The sequence below is a fragment of the Arachis hypogaea genome, chromosome 4 (assembly GCF_003086295.3).
Source record: "Arachis hypogaea cultivar Tifrunner chromosome 4, arahy.Tifrunner.gnm2.J5K5, whole genome shotgun sequence".
In the NCBI taxonomy this organism is placed as follows: domain Eukaryota; kingdom Viridiplantae; phylum Streptophyta; class Magnoliopsida; order Fabales; family Fabaceae; genus Arachis; species Arachis hypogaea.
The window spans coordinates 125,762,827-125,782,951 of record NC_092039.1 but is presented as its reverse complement, the minus strand read 5'-3'; the positions used below and the strand labels follow the sequence as shown (position 1 = coordinate 125,782,951).

General features: G+C 33.1%; 3 protein-coding genes across 4 annotated transcripts; 1 reads left to right on the top strand and 2 right to left on the bottom strand.

Annotated features, from left to right (window-relative positions):
* Positions 1–1,115: 1,115 nt before the first annotated feature.
* LOC112798006 (uncharacterized) lies at positions 1,116–4,726 on the bottom strand. Its single transcript, XM_025841146.2, has 9 exons — positions 4,247–4,726; positions 4,025–4,139; positions 3,840–3,937; positions 3,305–3,430; positions 3,073–3,193; positions 2,902–2,986; positions 2,195–2,308; positions 2,038–2,077; positions 1,116–1,679 (listed from the first exon to the last, which is right to left on the bottom strand). The coding sequence occupies exons 1-9, from the start codon at positions 4,412–4,414 to the stop codon at positions 1,527–1,529; spliced, it is 1,020 nt and encodes a 339-aa protein (XP_025696931.1). The 5' UTR covers positions 4,415–4,726; the 3' UTR covers positions 1,116–1,526.
* A 2,086-nt stretch (positions 4,727–6,812) lies between these two features.
* LOC112798005 (proline-rich receptor-like protein kinase PERK8) lies at positions 6,813–12,026 on the bottom strand. Of its 2 annotated transcripts, none has more exons than XM_025841143.3 (9): positions 11,507–12,026; positions 10,005–11,086; positions 9,036–9,446; positions 8,471–8,557; positions 8,107–8,177; positions 7,909–7,985; positions 7,676–7,823; positions 7,395–7,556; positions 6,813–7,293 (listed from the first exon to the last, which is right to left on the bottom strand). In XM_025841143.3, exons 2-9 carry the CDS (start codon positions 11,071–11,073, stop codon positions 7,051–7,053), a joined length of 2,268 nt encoding a protein of 755 aa, XP_025696928.1. In that variant the 5' UTR covers positions 11,074–11,086; positions 11,507–12,026; the 3' UTR covers positions 6,813–7,050. The 2 variants fall into 2 exon arrangements, with proteins under 2 accessions (XP_025696928.1, XP_025696930.1); XM_025841145.3 differs by having other exon boundaries at positions 10,005–11,429; positions 11,507–11,942.
* A 4,436-nt stretch (positions 12,027–16,462) lies between these two features.
* LOC112798004 (glucan endo-1,3-beta-D-glucosidase) lies at positions 16,463–18,445 on the top strand. The gene is made up of 2 exons (XM_029297670.1): positions 16,463–17,276; positions 17,361–18,445. The coding sequence occupies exons 1-2, from the start codon at positions 16,463–16,465 to the stop codon at positions 18,443–18,445; spliced, it is 1,899 nt and encodes a 632-aa protein (XP_029153503.1).
* The last annotated feature ends 1,680 nt before the right edge of the window (positions 18,446–20,125 follow it).

The window sequence follows — 20,125 nt, the reverse complement described above, 5'->3', positions numbered from 1 at the left end:
TTCTTCATGGTCATCGCCAAATTAAATTATTACTGCATACATCTATGCCTTCGGATATCTGTATTTATAGACACAAACAACAGCTTTTTTAATTAACATTATAACAAAATTTATAATATCTTACTGCCAAATATGTATTGTCAAAGTCTTTACTTTTAAATAAACACATGCTAAGTAATTTACAAAAGGACTTGGTCAGGAGGATATTTGACTATACACATATTTATGCGCGTGATCAGTTCACTACCATGAATAAAGAAAATGCAGATTAAACCAAGCAGTACTCCAAAACGAAATCTTAATCACTGTTACACTATCCTTATTCAACCCATGTACAACAAATTATTTCAATTTTTCTCATGTTGTGTTCAATTGTGCAATTTCATTTGAAATGTATGGGAGCATCTTACTATAAAACAGGTCAATTCGTAACTATATGATGAAGAATGGGAAAAGAATAACGATGACCTTATATACTAACAGACAATTTGGCTTCTTGACGTTGGACTAAAAACACAATTAATTATTAATTTTGTCATACTAGTAATTTGGATATAATAATAACATTTTATCTTATTTTATTTTTTGTTAATGGTTGAAATTGTCTACACTATCCAGATGTCAGTAGAAGCAGGCAAATCTCTTGCCGAAAAATAAAATAAAACAAAGGAACGTAAGAGCTAAGGATTTGAACCATTCAAATCTCAAGAGTGATAAAATGGATTGAAAAAAATAAAGTATGGAGGAGGATTGGTAACTATTGTGAAATAAACAATAATAATTGTTTCACCCTTCTTGTGATTAATTTGGCTTCAGAAAATATTTAGGGGATTTAATTGATAAAGATTACAACTTAACAATTAATAGACATAGGTAGGAAGGGCGATGAATAATCCTATTTTAAGATATTGATCTCTATTCTCTAAAGTCCAAATAATATACAAGTGTTGATCTATACTCATTTTCTAGTAGGCATAAGTCTTTCTGTTGGAGGGAAAAATTTTCACGATACAAAAACTAAGCTGATGAGGTGATTATATCTCACACATAAATACAAATTGTAAAGAAGAAGAAAAATTTCCAATCAACGGCGATTTGTAGCAAACACACACGAATAAGACTAAGACTGGCATTGAGCCTCAGCTTCAACTAATTTACCAAAGTTGCAACTTCAATTGTAATCACCTATCCTTCCTATTTCTCATGAAAAAACAGAAATACAATAATGTGATCACCATCATAGAAGAACTGTATAGATTAAATCATTAAACCAAGCACTAATGCAAATGAAATTGGTCATTCAGTGTTAGACCCTTATTCAACCCGTAAGAACTATTTCCAGTTCTCTATTACTTACTGTGACCAAAATGCCTACTTTGATCTTTCATATGAAATCACTTTCTGTTTCAAGATTTTAGATGTCAAAATGGCTACTTGGGCCTTCATATGAAGTCACTTGTATAAGGTGTTTCTACGAAATTTCCAAATAATATTATTGTCTTTGAATCTTCCAGTTTCCCGAGGATCTACCTGAACCACCACCTTTGGACTGCGGAGATTGGACCATCCAGGAATGGTGCATAGCGGTGGATAATCGGGATAAACGTCCTCCCAATTGTAGCCCATACATTCCGATGATAAGCAGAGGTAACAGGAGCTTGATACATGAGCTTCAAAAGCTACAGGAAGCAAGACAGCAAAATAAAAGCGATTACACACACTATTAATTTGATTGTGTTGCAGGCTGGGTTCTGCGGAATACTAGCAAAAGTTGGAGAAGTATATTACTGGATTGCAAAAATTACATCTTTCTAATCAATTAACCATTCTTTTTGGGTTTCATAAATTAAAAAACATTACCATATTGCAATATAAACAGTCATGAAAAAGAAATATCTTGATTCTGTGCGAGAATGTATTCCACTATCCACCTTAAAAGGTGCTAATTGATGCATGAACAAAGAGAACACTACATAACATCATTATTCAAACAAAAAACCCAGTATGTCCAGAGATTTAAACAGAAATAAGACAAACCTGCCAGTACATAAATGTCTGTATTATATTGCGCTGCCACCTGCATGTGTTGTTCAAAACAAGGGTTAAAAACAAAGCAAACTAGTCTTCACAGATAAGGAACATTTAGCAGAGGAAAATCAGGAAAAATAATTAAGGAAAAGCTTAGAAAACTAACGAGAACAGCGAGATGATCAGCAGGAATCCCAGACCAATCTCAGCATGTGATGCGAGTATGTTGAGGGTAGTATTGTTCGATTCCACCCAAACACATGGCTCTTCCAAGTATTTCCTATTCAAATGGAAAAGCAATAAAATAAGATGTCAAACTGATGTTATATTGTTATCCAAAATCAAAATTTTAAAATGAACAAGATCCTAACTAAAGTTCAAAATAGAAACAAGTTAGAAGAAGTAAGCCTAGTGCATTTAAATGAGCAGTGGACTACAAGTAGTTAACAGTTCATTCAAATTTAAAAGTATGTCAGGAATCAGTGAAGCACAATTATCAGCTCATGCTCCCAGATCACTTACACACATTACTTTAGACTCTACAGCTTAAAATTTTGACATCACATAAAAGGTAGGAGATACTAGCCAGCCCCACTCTTCAGTATTAAGGCTTGTTTGCATAACACTAATTACTTTCTAAAATGTCATTTTAGTACTTCTAGAGAAGCTAAAATATCAAAGCTGCTCCAAAATCACATTTGAGCAATCAATACAAACACAGAATAACTTGTTTATAAGCTCCTTTCACATACGGACTTACATAAGCTACTTGGCCAAACAGACCCTATGTTAAAGTTTACCACAATAATGCACATCTATTAGCAATATATTCTTTTTAAAATTAGTAACATAAACTTTAAAACAGTTATTCACCTGTACAAGGTAGAGCGGCTGAAATTGCGTCTAAGGAACTTTGCAACATGTTCTAATGCCCGACAAATGATAGGGATCAATGCAACTGCAACATATTTAGGGAAAAGTATTAATAAACACAGAATAAACACTGAATATTCTAATCAGGGTAATTAATCAAGGGAAACTCACGTTTGAGGCAAAGATGAGAAGTAACAAATGAAAGGCAGTAGACGAAGGTTATAAAATCTTTTGTTGCAATTATTGTCTGAAAGTAAATTTGCAATCCCTGCAAATTCCATGCTGTTGGTTTCTGCAATAGAATAAGGCAACACATTAAAACAAAAGCAGAGACCAAAATCCCAAGATAACATTAACTGTGAATACAAAATAATCATCTCTAAAATCATAACAACAAACTTACCCCATATAATGAGTACAAGGAATACAGAGAAGAGCATGTGGTACCCAAAAAAGAAAGTCGATAAGCCCTATTAGAAAGATGTCCTGGCACCAGTGGAATGAGTGAAAGGGCAGCCACAACAAAAACCTATACACGATATTAAATAAAAGCATCAGCACATAAGTAAACTTAGCAAATCTGCAATTCAAATGCCTCGTACAACAAAGATCCTTGTCCTAATGTTTAAAATCTAAGGTCTCAGCATTAAGATTTTGAACATTAAGAAAAACAAAGATAGCCAGCAGTGGCATCCACTTGTAAGAAAATCGAAATCAACATTTTCAGTCATTTAACAATATTACTAAACCTTAAACTAAACTTTCTAAGCTCCACCCCATCTTTCCTTCTCTTAACTAATAAGTCATAACTTCAGTCAATACTCAATAGGAATAAAAAATTTCACAATTTAACCAAATTAAAACCTGATCATTTAGCTAAAACCCTATGAAGCATAAAAAGAGAAAGAAGCATGTTTATTACTGGAATAAGAATTTACCCAAGCATTAACAGAAAACTGAACGGTTTGGCGATCCCAACGCAAAGGTGCTGCATTAGGAGCTTGCGTCGCATATGTTCCCGAACCCGAAGATCTACCTGAACAGGCACACAGAAACAGAAAAAATAAAAAACAAAAACTAAAAATTAAAAAAAATAGGAAAAACAAAAGGAGAGAAACTGAACCTGAATTACTTCGTGAACGAACGCCTGTGTTGGATGAAGTAGTGGAAGACGAGGTGGTTGAAGAAGAACGCGAACTACTGGTAGAAGACATTGGCTCTACGACGAGATCGGGATCCTGTGAAGCACAAAACGGAGTTGAAAATCCAAAATGTTAAGTCCATGTTTGGATTAGCTTACACAATCAGAAGAAAGCGTTTTGAGAAAGAAGAAGAAAGCGATTACGATGTAGCGTTGGTAGAATTTGTGCTTGAAGTGGTTGATGACGTCAGGGCGGGAGGCCATGTTGGGAGGGATGAGGACGTTGGCCCAATAATCGGCCCATCGAGAATCGCCGTCGTAGTCGTAGGACGCCGCCGCCTCTCTCTTAGCTCTCTGTCCTTCATCGCCCATTTTGCTCTGCTCTCTGCAAATACCTGCTTCTGCTGCTTTATGTGGCGGTGTCGTTTTGGTGAGTTGTGAGTCAAGCTATTTAGTGTCGTTTACTTCGTTGGGGATATTGGATCGATTGATTCCTGCTTACTAAAACGACGAATGGAAATAAGGGGGGGGGGGGGGGGGGGGTTTAGCTTAATATTTTGCTAATTGGATGCAAAGAATTTCGCAATTGAGTAACGCATCTCAATTCTCATCTCATTCACCTTCTTTCTTTCTTTCCGTTTTTGTCACACTTACCCTTACCTTTTGTTATTTTTCTTTTCTTTTGCTTTTTTCTTCTTTATTATACTATATATACGTAAAGAAATACATGCTAAAATATAAATACACGTTAAAAATAAATTAAATCACACATATATTTATATAAAAATATATTAGTGGCTGATTTTAGTGTACAAATAGCATTTCTCATACATAAACTATATGGACTAAATTGTGAATTTTTTGTATAAGAGGTATTTTTTATTTAATTTTAATACACTGATAAATAATTTTAGAACTTAGAATTTTACATAGTTATTTAAAGGGGCCTGCTACACATACAAGTAAAAAGGGTAAAAAGGCCGTACAAGTTTTACAAGTTATCAGCCCAAACTTCATTAACACGCGCATTAACTCATTTTGAATTGAGCGTAACTACACGCGCCCCACTCAAACGGTTCCTCTTCGTCTTCTTCTTCTTCTCTTCTTCTTCCTCTTCCTCTTCTTCTTCGTTTTTTTTTTCGATTTTCATGGTTTCTGAAATTCTTCTTCTTCTTGCTGCACGTTCTTCTTCCTCTTACTCTTCTTCTTCTCCTTTTCTTTCGTTTCTGCACGTTCTTCTTCTTCGTTTTCCTCTTCTTCTTCTTCATTTACGTCTTTTATCTCTGTTTTTTCTTTTTTTCGATTTTTCATGGTAAAATCGTTTTTGAAGAAGAAGAAGCAGCAGAAGATGAGGAGGAGAAAGAGAAAGAGTTCTGAATTATGCATAAGATGTACTTCAACGAATTTTGAGTGTATTTTTTTAAATCCTTTGGGTGTATTTCTGTAACCCTTTGGGTGTATTCCTATAATCGTTTGGGTGAATTCTTGTAACCGTTTGGGTGTATTTTCTGTAATCCTTTGGGTGCATTTCTGTAATCATTTGGGTGTATTTGAGTGATATCTGACTGATATCTGTGGGTGTATCTGACTCATATCTATGGGTGTATCTTACTGATATCTATGGGTGTATTTTTCATTTCAGAAAAAATGACAAGCATTACAGAAATACACCCAAACGATTACATAAAATACACCCAAGAGATTACAGAAATACACCAAGAGATTACAGAAATTCACCCAAACGATTATAGAAATACACCCAAAAGATTACAGAAAATACACCCAAAGGATTTAAGAAATACACCCAAAATCATGCATAATTCAGAACTCTTTCTCTTTCTCCTCCTCATCTTCTGCTACTTCTTCTTCTTCAAAAACGATTTCAGAGCTTAATGTCAAAAAACAATAGAAATCGAGAATAACGAAAAAAGAAAACAGAGAGAAAAGCATGTAAATGAAGAAGGAGAAAGAGAAGGCAAGAAACAAAAGAAAAGAAGAAGAAGAGGAAGAGGAAGAAGAACGTGCAGCAAGAAGAAGAAGAAAGTGCAATGAAAACGTGCCGTAACAGTATGTGGAGGAACTAACGTCAACGACGAAGAACAAACCAGTGAGAAAGGAGGAGAAAAGAACGATCGAAAAAGAAGGAGAAGAAGAAGGGATGTAGCGCGTGTAAGGAACGTAGCATTTACAGCGAATTTTGGGGATTAGAGTTTAATTGGCTTGTAATACTTACAAGCCCTAATCGCTTGTACGCAGAGTTTTCCCCTTATTTAAAATATAAAAGAGTTTACATAATTATAACTCATATTATGTATTTAGATGACCTTTTAAATAGTGAATTTAAAAATTAGTAGTACAGTTATTTTTTTTGTAAAACTCTTTTACACTAATCATGTATAAAAATTAGTTTTTTATACAAGAAATTCAAGATAAAAGAATAAAAAAAAAGACCAACTTAACCTAAAAAAGATTTTGGGGGAAAAAAGCACCTCAAGAAAAGCATTTGTTAGATAGAGATGAGAATGCAAAATTGAAAACCTATTCCGGGTGCAAATCCATTTTGAAACTGTCACAAAAGGATAAAAAGAATTGGCATCGATACAAAGATAAACCATATATTTAAAGTGTTTTGGAATCTTACATGTTTGGAATTAATAAGTGTGTAATATCTGAAATAAAAGTCCAAATATAAAATATCCATGGTGTATAAAATAATGAGGTGATGGATATCTAAACTAGGTGTATATATAATGCATTTTCTTGTTGCAGATTGATCAACAAATCATACATGGTATTATATTATATCATTAATCATTGAAAACTTATAAATACAAGTAGTTATGTAACAAATGACCTAAATTACAAAAGAATAGAAGGCATCATAGCAAGCAAAATCATGTTGGCAAAAGAAACAAAAAAGGGTTAAAAAAATGATACTTTTTGAGATTTACAAGAGTTATAACACAGGATCTGGCCACCATCAAATTACCATCATCATCATAATCATCTCAAATAATATTCCTAGGTCCTGATCTATTCATGGTTGTTGAGTCATGTTGCTCTCTACTCATCCAGCTACTTTGAGACTCATTAAAGAAACTGGAACTGTAATCTTGGCTACCAAAAGCCATCCTTCTAAACATTCTGATCTGTGCGGATTGTTGCGCAGAATCGAAGACTGAACTCTGCCCCGGTCTGATTCCGTTGTTGAGATCAGAATTTTCGTCTAAGGAATCTAAAGCTCTTACCACCTAGGAAGTGATGCATGAATTGATGCATGCAGGGTTAGTAACTTGGAAGTTAAGAAAAGTATAGTCTTGAGGAGCTTTTTGAAAACAAGATAACAAATTACCTGACTCATCCGTGGCCTCTTTATTGCCGAGTGACGAACGCAGGCTGCAGCAGCCTCAATCATCCGGAACATTTCATCTCTGTTGTAGTTCTTTTCCAGTCTTGGATCCACCAAAATTTCGAGGTCCTCGTTATCAAGTGCTTCTATCAACAGAGGCCGAGCCTGGGAATAAGTTGGCCTAGTAAGTAAATAAAACCTTGGAATCTATGGTTTCTATAAATTCAAGTGTTATAATGATAAGCAAAGCCATGTTAATTCTAAGTTTCTAACATAGGAAGTACCCATTCAACCAGGCTCTCGTCACCGATAGGCTGAGAGACATCTACAGGCTTCCGACCGGTAATTAGCTCCAAAAGCACCACACCGAAGGAATATACATCGGACTTTTCAGTCAATTTTCCGCTTGTTGCATACTCTGGTGCCATGTACCTGCAATTTCATAAGCAGAAAGAGGCTTGAACAACAGGGTACGAAAGATCACTGATGAGGCTACACGTAAACGCATGCTACCTACCCAAAGGTTCCCATCACTCGGGTAGTAACATGTGTATTTGAATCCAGTGCCAATTTTGCAAGTCCAAAGTCTGAAACCTGTTGGCCAAGTCATACCAAAAAGGTGTCAGATTGTAAATGTGATTTAAGCTGGTAATGAAGCAAGAAAACTTGCTTATTCCCTGACCAATTATGTTGCAAGAGTTCAAAAGTGGCTTACTTGAGCTTCGAAGTTATTGTCAAGCAGGATGTTTGATGACTTAATATCCCGATGAATGATGCGTGGATGGCCTGATAAATTCATTAAAAATGAAGTAAGAAACAGGGATGAAGAAGATACAAAAAATATTATGCCGCAAAAAAAAAAGGATCAACAACTAAAAAACAAGTAGCTCTAAATTTAAAATGAACAAGAATACAATCTTGTCCTTCAAAACTTTCAATGTAATTAGTCATAAGAAAAATATTTATATTTTATAAGAATGTCTCCAAATCTAAAAGACACCCCTAGTACAAAGAAAATCCCAATTACTGTGGATAGTGATGAAATATGGAAAAAAGGGAAAAACAATGAAGAAACTTACAGTCTTCATGTAGGTAAGCTATTCCTCGAGCAGCCCCAGCTCCAACCTTGACTCTGGTAGGCCAATCCAAAACTGGTCTGTTTTCACCTGTAAAAGTTGTAAATTATTCATTAAGCTATAGATCAAAATTTACATAGGAGGGTACCCGTTAAACATAAACTTATAATTGCATCACTACTGAAACTTTTTAGAAAAACCTACTTTGGATAGGAGGAGTAGAACTCAAATGCAAGATTAACATAAAATATAAATGAATACATATGGGGAAGAACCTTGTGTATCTACTTGCAAGCTGCACAATCATTAAATATATAATGCATAATTTTTTTCAAGAGTTCTTGAGTTCACCCCCAAAATATTTAAATAAATAATAAGAGCAGCACAGTATGATTAGTTTTTAACTTTCATGCTAAAGAATGGACTTCATATATGACATTTTCACATGGTTCAACCAAAGTGGATATAGAATATATCTCTTGAAGTTGTAAATTTGTAATAAGTTGTTAATAAGTATTACATTTTCTTATGTATTTGAATTACTTAATCACAGAGATATCTTACTTACCATGAAGATGGTAATGAAGTGTGTTGTTAGCAACATAGTCATAGACAAGCAATCTTTGATGCTCAGATATACAATAGCCCACCAGGGAAACAAGATGGCGATGATGCACACGGCTAATAATCTCAACTTCTGCTCTAAATTCGCGTTCTCCTTGCCCACCACCAACTTTAAGCTGTTTCACAGCCACTACTCTTCCATCAAAGAGCATACCTTTGTAGACCGCACCAAATCCACCTTCTCCCAATAGATTTTTTGGAGAAAACCCATCTGTAGCTTGGATAAGTTCTTCGTATGTGAACCATGATCTTGAACTACTTACAGCACCTGGGTCTGATGGTGAATACACAAAATCACTACCAGAACCACTACCTAAGTAGTTAGCTGGTGATTGTGGCCTCAGGAATAATGTACCTAGCACAGAATACCAATGTTTCTTAAAAGATTGTATATATTATAGCAAAACTTTGCACAATTCAATTATTAGTTACTTTATAAAGCTGCCTATGAACATATTCCATTCACAGAGTACCACTTTAAAAATAATATATACAACTAGGATTCAAACTTCTTTGGAACACAATAAAGTCCAGCAAGAATTGATTCACACTTAAAATCATTGTAATAAGCTGAATTCATAACACATTTGTGTACACATGAAGGACACTGCTAAGAGCACAACACACACACTAAAAATTATGTATATTCTATGAAAATTTTACACATTTCAATTATTACCTAGTTCATAAAGCTGCCTACAAACACAAATTTATAATCAGCTGAATTCATCAAATATGTCTACACAGGAAGTCACGAAGGACACTACTAAGAGCACAGCACAAACACATGAACTTGTCACATATTTGTACACATGAAGAACACTGCTATGAGCACATGTAACAATCAAGGTTGACAACAAACAACATGTAATAAGCTTATATAGTTAAGGGATAAAAGTGCAAAATGCAATACCTGAATTGTGAGACGAGGTAAATGGTGAAGGCAAAGTATAACCAGCTTTTGGTCCCTTTCCTTTCTTCTTTTTCTTTGAAAACCACAAAGCCATAACAAGAAGGCTGAGAACAAAAAAGCCAGCTATAACGGCAATAGCCACAGCTCCTCCAGAACCTAACCCTTTTGAATGTGAAGATGGGGTATTCGAGGTTATATTCTCGGTGCCGTCATTAGTTGGTTTAGCAGTGGGTTTCTCAGTTGGAAAAGAGGGTAAGGACTCAGCTGGAGCCCCAGCTGCTGTTCCATTATTAGAGGGACGAGACAAAGATGATGGAGGTGAAGACGCCGAAGGGACTGAAGGAGGAGTTGATGGCAATGTGGATGGAGCAGGGACATCTTTAGAAGGAGGTGCAGGAGGAGTGGATGGCAATGTTGATGGAGGGGGAGCATCAGTGGAAGGAGCAGGTTTAGAAACAGATGGAGGGGATGCATGTTGTGAAGGAGGCGAAGGAGGCAGACGAGAACTCTCTGGTGGCTTTCCCTTTGGCGGAGTAGGGGTGGATGGTGTTGGCCTTGGCACATTGGCTGGAGGTGGAGGAGATGGTGAAACTGGTTGAGAAGGAGGTGGAGTTGATTTAGGAGGTGCCTGTGAGGGTTGAGGTGGAGGGGAAGTGGCTATGGGAGGCGGCGGGGACGAACTTGGAACCGAAGGCGAGGCCTTGGCAGGAGGAGGGGCAGCAGTGGCAGCTGGTGGTGGTGGTGAGGATGCAACTGAAGGTGGAGGCGATGCTGGTGTTGAGGGTGGTGGAGAATCTGGTGGTGAAGGAGGGGATGGAGTTGGTGGAGGTGTAGTAGATGATGGTGGAGGTGAAAGGGATGGGGTAGGAGGAGAGGTTACAGGAACTGAAGGGGAAGGAGGTGAAGCTGAAGAAGGGGTAGAAGGAGATGAAGGTGCAGGGGTATCAGAGGTTTGATTTGGCTTAGAAGGAGAAGATGGAGATGGTTGTGATGGTGGTGGTGGATTAGCAGAAGATTCTGGTGGAATTGCAGAAGGTGATGCATTTGGAGAAGGAGAGGTTGAAGCCATATCTTCTATGAATCTACCCTCAACAACAACAACAAAAATGTGCTATGTTACTATAACACTCCCATCAATATCATCCAAATTTCAATAACACTCACAAATTTCCAATCCTTTTTCACATAACCATCAAATTCAACACTCCAGATCAAGCATCAACTCCAGGTTTCAGATCATCATCAACTATTCTACTACCACAAAATGCTCAAATTTTCTTCCAAAATCAAAACTTCTAACAACCACTAAGACCCAACTCCCAAAAACAAAAGCTTAGCTTAGCAGCAAAAAGTCAATACCCATGAACTACTTTATCAAAGTTGGGAACTTTTGCAACTTTTGCAAGCTACAGAACCTGACAAATACTAAAGGTAAAGCGAAATTCACAATGGGAAAAGAGAAAGCTAGCTTAGAAATAATTTAAAAAAAGGAAAAAAAAAACCTTTTTCTTCTATTTGCAGCAGAAGACAAATGAAGGAGCACCCAGCAGCATTATGACCCAGATTTATCACTTGCAATTTCCACAACCTGAGAACACAAATTCAAGTCCAAAATGCAGCACACCCAGATCTCCAAAACTAGCACAAGCCACAACCCAAATACCAAAGATGAAAACTTTACCAAAATCTGAATAAAGGGTATTTGAAGGACTAGTTCAAACGTATTGGAAGTTCCACAATAGCTTTCAGAATTCAACAGGAAAAGGAAAAAAAGGAGAAAAGAAAAAGAAAAAAAGAAGCTTAATTTGCGGAATATGGGAACAGTGGAAGACACAGCAACAAATAAGAACGTGGAGACGACTTTGAGAAGAAAGTGGGAAGTCCCTCCCTTCACACAAGACACAGTCTCTCTCTGCTTCCTCCACTCACTCACAAGCACATGCACTGGCTAATGGAATGAAAAAGCTTCTGTCTTGTTCTGTAAAAAAATAAAATAATTAAAATGAAAATTATGGAGAGCACAAATTTAATCATTACCCATATGATTTTATTTTGTTTTTGCTGTGTTATCCCTTTTTAATCATTACCCATATGATTTTATTTTATTTCAATAAAAATGCTGGTTACTTAGACTTTCTTAAAGAAGTAATTATCATTAAATTTATAATTTTTATTATATATAAATTTTATTATATTAATTTAATCATAATTAAATATTTATTTTTTTATTTTATAAATTTTTTCATTTTAAAAAATTTTTATCTTTATTTTTGAGATGATGAATAATTAAATCAAATATGTTATTGATATAATATATTAATTATAAGTGTAAATGTTATTTATTATTGAGTATAAATTATTAAATAATTTTATTAAAAATCGCATAAATGTCAATAATTTAACAATGGTACATTTCGTGCTTTGGGAGATTCTAATACTTCTATTCCTCTTATCTCTAAATTCCATGGAATAACATTTTTTTTGTCATCCTCAGTGATTGACATGTCATTTGAGGCACCAAAAGATGATGTTTAGCAAAAAAGACAAGAGACTAATCCCTCACATCACATGTGATAAACTATGGTTTAAACTTCAATTTGATTGAAAGGAATGTTGATACTTATAATAGAAGATATTTGTATGTGAGAAAGCAAGCTAAAAGAAATTACTAATTCTATTCTTATTCTTATTCTTATTGATAATAATCAAGCTATATATGGGAAAGATTCATGGATTATTTGAGTAATAATGTACTTGTAGAGATATTAATCTTTTTTTGGAATAAAGGTCACTAAACTAAAAGGACATGTTATATATACATGAAAAATAAGTCATTAAATTAATTATTTATATCAAATATAAAATTATACATTAGCTAATTTAGTAGTTAATTTTTAGTTTGTAGATAATATTTTTGTAAAACAATATATTAAAAGAAACAAATACTAATGATAGATTAATATAACTACTTTGATTACATGCATTATAATATTTCCATTTTAATTTAGTGATTGTATTTGGAAAAGAAACAACACACACTTTGAAAGAATTAACAATAAGCATAAAAAAAATTAAGCCAATTCTATGGTGCCTATGAATTGGTATCTAAATTTTGTCTAACTTACCTTTTGTAGTAAGTTTTGATTTTTTAAAAATTATTTATTATTATATCTTTAAATTAAATATTATTTTTTAATCTTTTTTAGTAAATAGGTAACATCTTTTAGACACCATAGCATTCACCAAAAAATTATTCAGGTACGTTGACCAAAATAATAAAATAAAATAAAAATGTTTGGAATAAAAATCTTTAATTAAAAGTATTTTATTATAAGATGAAGAACGTGTTTGCAATAAATATATAGAACAGATCTATGGAATGGAATGCTGTACCGAGTAGCTGTGATTATGAACCATGCATGGTCGGCATTAAATACATAAATTCTTTTATTCATTGGTCAATATTAAATAAATAAATTATACTGAAGATGATTAAGTAAAGTAGAGATCAAAATGTTAATTAAAGTGTTATTTATATTAGTTGGACCAGTCAGAGGGTTGATTACTTGGCTTGATTCCATTGTCTACACTTATATAAATGTATATTTTTTATGATATTAATTGTTTTTTGAAGAGGGAAATGAGGGGGAGACTGGTGAATGGTGACAGTTTCTTCTTACTGTCACAAATAATCCAAATGCATGAAGCTGTCCGTTCGAATTGTTTATGATAATTTGTCATAAACCAGTTGCTTCATCCTTCAAAGCAAAGTTTAAGATTTGGTGAGCTAAATAAATAATATTTTTTCTTTTTCTATTTTATTTTAACAATGGATAGCTTCCTGGCTTCTCTCCTTAAAAAGATGGCTTACTTGCACTCTTTTGTGATTTCAAATCTTACCAATAAAATATATATACATATATAATTCTTATTACTAAAGAATACCATTTGTTTTATATTATTGTTTATGCTTTATCAAAAACCAGAAGATTTACCATGAAACCGATTTTATAAATTATGATTCAAAGTAACAAGAGACATCTATCTATAAAAAAACACTTAGATTTCTTATCTTCTTCAATGCAACTTCATTGACATAAACACCTTCTAATGCATACACAAATGCCTTCCTTCCCAAACATCATAACTAGTCCACTCCACAACCTCCTTTATAAAACCAACATTAAAAAACAAGAGTTCAGTACACACTAAGTCTCTAAGATAGCGTTTGTTTTGAGGTACTGAGAGACTGAGACTCAATATCATGTTTGTTGGTTAAGAGACTGATACTAAAATTTCTGTCTCTATTTCCAAAATTTCAGTATTTCAGTACCTTCAAAAAGTAGGGACATAGGGGGCTAAAATTTTTTAAGATAGAGACTGAAATTTTAATGACATTTTATACCTAAAATACCCTTATTTTAATTAATTAATTCCAATTTTACTCTTTATGCAAATTAAATTAGAGTTTCATTATTGTTTCAATTTCTGTATCCCATTTTACACTAAACAAAATACTGAAATTTATTTCAATCTCTATCTCTTAGTCTCTGTCTCACAATCTCAGTCTTTCCGTCTCTGTCTCTCCACATTTGTTTTGAAGTATTGAGACAGAAACAGGAAGACTGAGATACAGTATCATGTGGTACTAAAATTTCTGTTTCTATTTTCAATATTTCAGTATTTCAGTACTTCCAAAAAATAAGAACACAAAGGACTAAAATTTGTAGAGATGAAGATCAAAACTTTAATAACATTCTATACCTAAAATATCCTCATTACAATTAATTAATTCCAATTTTATTTTTTGTGCAAATTAAATTAAAACTTCATTCTTGTTTTAATTTCTATCTCTCACATTATACCAAACAGAATACTAAAATTTATTAAAATTTATTTCAATATCTGTCTCTTAATCTTTGTCTTTCAGACTCAATATTTTTGTCTCTATCTTTCTACCAAATACTACCTAATTTTTCAATTTGATTCCTTCTGAATCTTCAATTTTTCTCCCTTCTTAACTTATAGTTTGTGTTGGCCCTTCTAAAAAAATTTCTAACTCCACCTGTGATAACAATGGTAGAAGATGAATTATCCCAAGCCTACAATTTAAGGAACAAACCATATTCCGCTATCTCTCTTGTTAGCCCAGCATTATGTGACCCTCATTTAATTCAAATGCCACCCCATACCATAATATGCATTCACAGCTTCAGTAATATTCTATGTAATATGCATATCATAGAGGAAGTATCCAAGATGATGAAGATGCTCATCATAAATTTCACTTGTCTTTAGATGATAATGTTAAGTCTTAGTTGAACAAGATAACGCAATATCCTTATCTATCCTCTTCTGTCTGAATCCCAAAATTGCACATCAATTTTGTTCATATAGACTTATAGCGCCACATTTAAGAATTATCACTGAGGTGACTTTTTGGATGCTCAAATCAAATTTGAGTTACTTTTTTTGGCTTTGGAAAAGGTAGAGATCATAATTACTATCTTTATGATTAAAACTTTGGAAATGGCATCGGTTTAAGTCTTTTATTTGCCAACACATTCAAACTAAAAAAAAAAAAAAAACTCAATATATACCACAAGCCTGTTGTAAAATAAATAAATAAATAAGATGTACTAAATATAAAATAAAAATATGTAAATAGAAGATCTTAGTATATTAATATTCATTAGTATAATTAACTCAATATAGAGATAATTCATATATTTATTTATATGTAGTAACCTAAATAGAGAAAGAAGAATATTAGCAATATAAAGAAAGAAAAATTGTTGTTATTGCTGTGTATTATTCTGGAACCACACTTTTCCTATTTATACATGTAGAAGCATTCTCTTTTCATAGCTTCATAAATATGTAGTCTAACCTTAGAATTTTTGCACATCCACTATTAAGTTTTTGGACGACCCAAAATAGTTTGATTGGAGAAATGGTCATTCATATTTGTCACTCCAAATAAGTCAAATAATGCAATACAAATCCAATTTAGGTTCGGTTTGGGAAAAAAGTTTAAATAATAAATGATTATATTAAAAATAGTTTATAAATAAATTATTTTGTATTTATATTTTTTATTTTAAAAATATTTATTTTATAAAAATATGATAAAAAGTAATAATATTATGAGAGAAGTTATTTTTTTAATTTTTTATAAGTTCTTAAATAATTTATTAAAAAGTCGTAATTTAATTTTAAAGATTACACCTAATATTAATACTACTAATTTTCATAAGTCAAAAATTCAAAAAAAATATTTTTGAAACTTTTCAACTGACCTTATTAACAATAAATTCTTGTGTGTCTGACGTAATTCTATTCTTGACCTTTTGATTACCAAAAAACAATGAATTTATTCTTCATAAATTACAACTCTTATAAATAATTAGAAAAGACATTTGCGTGTAGCTGAAGTTGAAAAGTTCTTCCTATCAAAGATGGCTTTACCAGGAGAAAAAGATGAACCTTTTCTGTTCCCATCAACGAGTTATGACAGTAACCCTCCCCAATACTTATCTTCAGACCTTCTTTCATCATCTTTACCCACACATTCTTTCTTCCAGCCCTTTGTTGAAGCAGATGGCAACAACCCAGTGTACATTCACCCTTACAACGTCGAATCATCAGCTTCCTCTATTTCTCTCTGCTTTCCATCTCGCCGTGTTCATTCAACTTTCATAGACCAGGTATTCAAAGCTGATCTCACTATCTCTCCCTCAACTCAACAAACCCAACAAGGTTTTCAATCTCATTGTCATGTCATATCTTCCTTCAGTGATCTCAGTGTCACTTTGGATATTCCTTCTTCTCATCTTACTTTCTTTCTTGTTAGGGGATGCCCTTTTGTTACTCTCTCTGTCTCCCATCACACACCTCCACTTTCCATATCCACTGTGCACAAAGTTTCTTCCTTTACTTCAAATGATTCATTAACCAAGTATACACTTAAGCTTGACAATGATCAGACATGGCTTATATACGCTTCTTCACCGATCAAGTTTAGTTACAGCGATGGCGTGATTACTGACGATGGAGATGGGGTTAATGTGATAGTGAGGATAGCATTGTTGCCAAATTCGAGTTCAGCAAGTGAGGATGTTCTTGACCGGTACAGCACTTGTTACCCTGTATCTGGTGATGCTTTCTTCACTAAGACATATTGTGTTGAATATAAGTGGGAGAAGAGAGGGTTTGGTGATTTGTTAATGTTAGCACACCCTCTCCATCTTCAACTTCTGTCTAAAGGTGAGGGTAATGTGACTATCCTTAAAATTTTTTAGTATAGTAGCATTGATGGGGAACTTGTTGCTGTTATTGGAAATTCATGGTTGTTAGAAGCAGATCATGTTCTTGTGACTTGGTACTCTATCAGAGGTGTTAACCAACATTTTTTTGATGAAATCAAATCAGCTCTTTCCAAAGATGTTGTTACTCTAGGTACGGTTTATATATCAACAACAGTTGCTGACCGTAATGGGAGAATCATTGCAAGAGCAGCAAGGTTGGCTCTAATAGCTGAAGAAGTTGGCTTTATTGATGTGATCCCAACTCTGAAGATGTTCTTGCATGAAACCATTCAGCCATGGTTGGATGGAACTTCTGATGGCAAAAGTTTTCGATATGATGCAAAATGGGGAAGGATTGGTATTCAAGCATACAGTGCTGGGTACTTCCTTTATGGAATTGCAGTGCTTGCAAAGATTGATCCAGCTTGGGGAATGAAATATAAGCCTAAAGCCTACTCACTCATGGCAAATTTTATGAACTTGGCAAGAGGATCAAACTCGAAATATACACGTCTAAGGTATTTCGATCTATACAAATTGCACTCTTGGGCTTCAGGAGGGGAACAAGACAGCACCAGTGAAGCTGTAAATATTTACTATTCTGCTGCATTGATGGGCCTAGCTTATGGTGACATCCATCTTGCTTCCATTGGGTCAACTCTTGCATCGTTGGAGATTCATGCGGCTAAGATGTGGTGGCATGTGAAAGAGGGTGATAATATCTATGAAGATGATTTTGCAAAAGAAAATAAGTTAGTTGGTTTTCTTTTAGCTAACCATAGAATGAGTAAAATGCGCGATTGTTATACTGAGTGGGAGATTAAGATTGGCCTTCATGTTTTACCCTTATTGCCAATTACTGAGTTCTTATTCAACAATGTTGATTTTGTCAAGGACCTTGTGAAGTCGACACCATCTGAATACAGTGTATTAGACATGTGGATGGGGTTTGTGTACGCACTTGAAGGAATTTATAACAATCAAGTTGCATTGAAGAAGATTAGAGGCTTAAAGGGTTTTGATGTTGGCAACACAATGAGCAATCTCTTGTGGTGGATTCACAGCAGGCATGATTATAGAAAAATGGGATCCTGTCATGAGAAACAATGTTGCTTTTGTCGTTACAGCTGTTGAGAATTGACAATGATTTCAATGTTTATGGTTAATACATTGTGATGAGGCTTTTCACTTTTGTATTATCTATTTTCTGGTTTAACATTTGGATAAAATATTTATTTTCATTTTTTGTTGTTGAGATGTGCTGCCCATTTAAAGGTTATTGTGATTGAGAGTGGTGAATATTGAATGTAGGGTTCTTGATGAGCACTTACTTATTATTCTGTCATTATCCTGTTGAGATACATAATATTGTTGCATAGTTGAACATAAAAGATGATGTTAAAATTTGCAGCCTTTTTTCTAATTAAAGATCAATTGAATCATGTAGTAGAACAGTACACTATCCAATGAACTATAATTCAAAATGGAAGTGCTATTAATATATTCAATACATTGGAAATATGAAAAACTTATATTTTTCGTAACTTTTAATAAAATATTTTTTGTAACTTCTAATAAAGTTATATAAAATAATTTTATACGTATCTTCAATTACATAATTATGTATTAGTAAAAATAATTATTTTTATATTAATTATATAAATAATAATTTAAAAAAATAGATATAATCGATTGATTATATAAAATATTTTACATTATCAATATATTAAAATTAAACTCATTCTTAAATAATAATTACTCATATAAATTTATGTTTATACAAAAATATTAATTAATAATTGTTAGATAATATATTAATTAAATATATTAAACTTTTAATAAATTTCAAAATATATTAAATTTTTATTATAATTGTTATTACTATTGAATACCATTTGTTTTGTTTTATATTATTTATTATTGTTTATGCTTTATCAATAACCAGAAGATTTACCATAAAACAGATTTTATAAATTATGATTCAAAGTAACAAGAGACATCTATCTATAAAAAAAAACACTTAGGTTTCTTATCTTCTTCAATGCAACTTCATTGACATAAACACCTTCTAATGCATACACAAAATGCCTTCCTTCCTTCCCAAACATCATAACTAGTCCACTCCACAACCTCCTTCACAAAACCAAGATTAGTAAACAAGACTTCAGAAATTGGTAACAATGGTAGAAGATGAATTATCCAAGCTACAATTTAAACTCATGAGGAACAAATCATATTCCGCTATCTCTATGATCCTCATTTAAATGCCACCGTACCCCATACCATAAATGCTGCTGCATAATATGCATTCACAGCTTCAGTAATATTCTACATAATATGCATACCATAGAGGAAGTATCCAAGATGATGAAGATGGTCATCATAAATTTCACTTGTCTTTAGATGATAATGTTAAGTCTTAGTTGAACAAGATAACTCAATATGGATCCACCTCTGTTTGAGTCCCAAACTTGTACATCAATTTTATTCATATAGGCTTATAACACCATATTAAAAAATAAGAACTTATATTAAAAATAATTTATAAATAAATTATTTTATGTTTAGTTTTTTAATTTTAAAATTATTTATTTAAAAAAAATAAAAAACTTTTTATTATAAGAGAAGTCACTTTTTTATTTTAATTTTTTTTTAGATACTAAAATAACTTTTTAGAAAATTACAAGTTAATTTTAAAAATTATACCAAACATTAATGTTATAACGTTTTATAAATTAAAAGTTATATAACTAACTATATAATATAAGATTCTCAATAGGGTTGGGGAGAGAGATTAGGATTGGGAGTTTGCCA

What these genes read in the sequence shown, in the direction of transcription:
- LOC112798005 (XM_025841143.3), bottom strand. Translation starts at nt 11,073, where the DNA reads ATGGCTTCAACCTCTCCTTCTCCAAATGCATCACCTTCTGCAATTCCA. An exon ending in AGCTTACCTACATGAAGACT is followed by an intron (nt 8,178 to 8,470) that starts GTAAGTTTCTTC and finishes TGAATTTATCAG; the next exon opens with GCCATCCACGCATCATTCAT. An exon ending in ACAATAACTTCGAAGCTCAA is followed by an intron (nt 7,986 to 8,106) that starts GTAAGCCACTTT and finishes CTTGGCCAACAG; the next exon opens with GTTTCAGACTTTGGACTTGC.
- LOC112798004 (XM_029297670.1), top strand. Translation starts at nt 16,463, where the DNA reads ATGGCTTTACCAGGAGAAAAAGATGAACCTTTTCTGTTCCCATCAACG. An exon ending in ACTTCTGTCTAAAGGTGAGG is followed by an intron (nt 17,277 to 17,360) that starts GTAATGTGACTA and finishes CATGGTTGTTAG; the next exon opens with AAGCAGATCATGTTCTTGTG.
- LOC112798006 (XM_025841146.2), bottom strand. Translation starts at nt 4,414, where the DNA reads ATGGGCGATGAAGGACAGAGAGCTAAGAGAGAGGCGGCGGCGTCCTAC. An exon ending in AGTTTTCTGTTAATGCTTGG is followed by an intron (nt 3,431 to 3,839) that starts GTAAATTCTTAT and finishes TATCGTGTATAG; the next exon opens with GTTTTTGTTGTGGCTGCCCT. An exon ending in AGCCGCTCTACCTTGTACAG is followed by an intron (nt 2,309 to 2,901) that starts GTGAATAACTGT and finishes CCATTTGAATAG; the next exon opens with GAAATACTTGGAAGAGCCAT.